This window comes from Pteropus vampyrus, unplaced genomic scaffold, assembly GCF_000151845.1.
Source record: "Pteropus vampyrus isolate Shadow unplaced genomic scaffold, Pvam_2.0 Scaffold23, whole genome shotgun sequence".
NCBI lineage: Eukaryota > Metazoa > Chordata > Mammalia > Chiroptera > Pteropodidae > Pteropus > Pteropus vampyrus.
In genome coordinates this window covers 4,399,519-4,402,063 of record NW_011888804.1, presented here as the reverse complement: position 1 = coordinate 4,402,063, position 2,545 = coordinate 4,399,519, and the positions used below count along the sequence as shown (strand labels likewise).

General features: G+C 55.2%; 1 protein-coding gene and 1 pseudogene across 2 annotated transcripts in view; one reads left to right on the top strand and one right to left on the bottom strand.

Moving 5' to 3' along the window:
• Nucleotides 1–2,545, top strand: part of RBM19 (RNA binding motif protein 19) — a 106,359-nt gene that overhangs the window by 8,940 nt on the left and 94,874 nt on the right. For both annotated transcript variants that reach the window (XM_023528245.1, XM_023528244.1), the window contains exon 8: nt 57–135. In XM_023528245.1, coding sequence (XP_023384013.1) covers nt 57–135 — 79 coding nt within the window. The remainder of the gene's footprint in view (nt 1–56; nt 136–2,545) is intronic.
• On the bottom strand, nt 468–586 carry LOC111737107 (annotated as a pseudogene).

The following is a 2,545-nucleotide window of genomic DNA, read 5'->3' as shown; positions in this document are numbered from 1 at the left end:
ATATATTTTTTTTATTGGATTAATAAAGGGGGAAAATTGTTTCCTTTTCCTTACAGAAAAATGTTTTGGAATTCCTGGCACCTCTGAAACCAGTGGCCATTCGCATAGTGAGAAATGCTCATGGGAACAAAACAGGTAAGGTCCAGGGCGTTTCGGGCTGGGGGCCTCGGAGGGCTGGCCGGTAAAGATGAAATAGAATTGGGGTGACGTTCGAAGGGCGGCCGTTCTTCCCCGTCGTGGTCCCCGCTCTGCCCCTGGCAGCCTGGTATGCGGTCTTCACCCGTCACCCTTGTCTCCTCCCCCATCTCAGCCACACACATGCCAGCGGGCTCACCTAGTCTGTCCGTCCTTCCTTCCTTCTTGTCTGCCTTTCATTCTTTTTATTTTATTTTTTTTAGGCGAGGCAATCCTTGGTTGACCTCAGATTGCAAGGACCTCGTCAGCTTACAATCCCTTTTTATTTCTTATGCCCATAGCACTCGGTCTTCCCAGGTGGTCTCCCATCCAAGTACTAACCAGGCCCGACCTTGCTTAGCTTCCGAGATCAGACGGGATCGGGCTTGTTCAGGGTGGCATGACTGTAGACCTCACCTAGTCCTTTAAATAGCTATCTCCAGTCCTGGAGTCTGCTGTGCGAAGTCCCCGGGCAGCCCTGCGGACAGGCAGCGCTCCAAACTGCTAAGAATGTGTGGTGTTGACCCCACGCCGCCCTCTCTTCCTGGGCTTCAGAGCCCTGAGTCTGTCTGCCCTGGAGTGGGGAACATGCTAGAAAGAAGAGTCTGAGTGGGGTGGGAGCCGCCAGTGCCCACCTGCCAGCCAGGCCGGGGCCTGAGGGACACGCAGCAGCAGAGTTGGCGCTCCACAGAGGATCATGCCCGGCAGTGCCAAGCATGGGCTGAGCGGGTGGGAGCCGCTGGACCCGGGGTCTGGGGCAGAAAGGGTTTCTGCTTCATGGGTTGTCTCGTCACTCTCGAGGTTTTAGATCTCTGACGCTCTCCTCTGAGCACCGAAGCCCTGCTCGCCAGGCAGGCCCATTCGCCAGCTGTCCCTCGCCTCACAGACTATCCAGGTGCAGTGCAGGGGAGGGGTAAGGAACCCCGCTCAGCTCCGCATCTCCGCCGGGCCTCTTATAAGTCCTGGGACCTTGGCATCAGTTTCTCCATCTGTGCAACAAGGCAGTCCTGCCTCATTAAGTCGTGAAGATTCAGTGAGTTAATATCCAAATGGCGCTTAGAATAGTGCTAAACACCCATCGCACCCTCCGTGAGAGCCATAGTTAATATTGGTGGTGGTGCTGGTGGCACCCCTACTTTCACAGCATTTCAGAGACCAGAAGGGGGACCAGGGACTGGTCGGAGGGAGCTTACTTGAGTTGTCAGGGCTGAGAAAATCATATTGGAGGCCTCGGAGCTGAAGAGAGCTGGCTTACAGGCATGCCGCTTCGAGAAGTAACAGAATGTCCCCACAGAAATGCTGCAGGCAGCCCCCAGAGTGGGGCTCAGTAATGAATGTGAACTTCAGCCTGGGTACAGAGGTCCACTGGGGGCTTACAGCAAGGGAGGCCACGATCAGATTCAGAATGGGCCCACGAGGAGTCAGGTGGACGGGCAAGGGCTCTGCAGTTCTCTGGGGAGGGTGGGCACTGGGCTGGACTGGGCTGCGGCTGAGGAGGTGGAAGAGGAGGAGGGAGGAGGATGGAGCATGTTTATGGGGATCAGCGAAGCATCTGGTTGCCGGTGCAGAGGGAGAATCTAAACAGCCTTGTGACAGAGACCAGAAACCCGTGGGCTGCGGCCCATGTTACAGCACTGCCACCTGTGAGCCATGTGCCCTTGGGCAGTCCTAGAAAAGTGGGGGGACAACGCCTGCTCTGCTGCCCCACGGGGCTGAGGCCCGGTGAGTCAAGGATGGACCTGCTTCTGTGCGTGTCATGGCCTCGGGCCCACGGGCAGAATGGTCATGGAGATGGTCCCTCTGGCGCTGAGCTGGGTCACAGCACAGCCACCCTGTACAGACACATCTTTCCCAGAGAAGGCCATGGACCAGGTTTTTTTGTTTGTTTGTTTTTTTAAAGCTGTTGTTGGGTTTTTATTTTTTTAAATTTAGCAACACTTCAGACCTGGAGCAATCCTGTTTTTAGGATCATCTTTTCTCCTTCAGTTGTAGTGACTCTGGGTAAAGCAGGCTGCCTTTTCCTGTCTCAGCTGGGGAACCTGAGCCTCGACTCCCTTTTAGAATCAGATACCTTCCTTTCCTGCAAAAGTCTGGCAGGCCCTACTCAGCGTGGCTGAGGCTTGGGGGGAGGCAGAGGCCTCCTGTGTTTCTGACTCCTGTAGTCCAGGGTCTTCGTGTGTAAGATCAGGCCACGGGGTCTAAACACTTCCTGCAGGGGGTGGGAGGGAATCTTTGCATTTTGGAGATTTGACAAAAATCGAGGCTTTTTTCCCCCACTTTCTGCTCAGATTCTCCCAAACACCGGGCACAGTGCGGGTGTTCCTCGGTGACTCCTGCGAGTATCTGCGGGACGTGCAGGTTTGACCTTTGT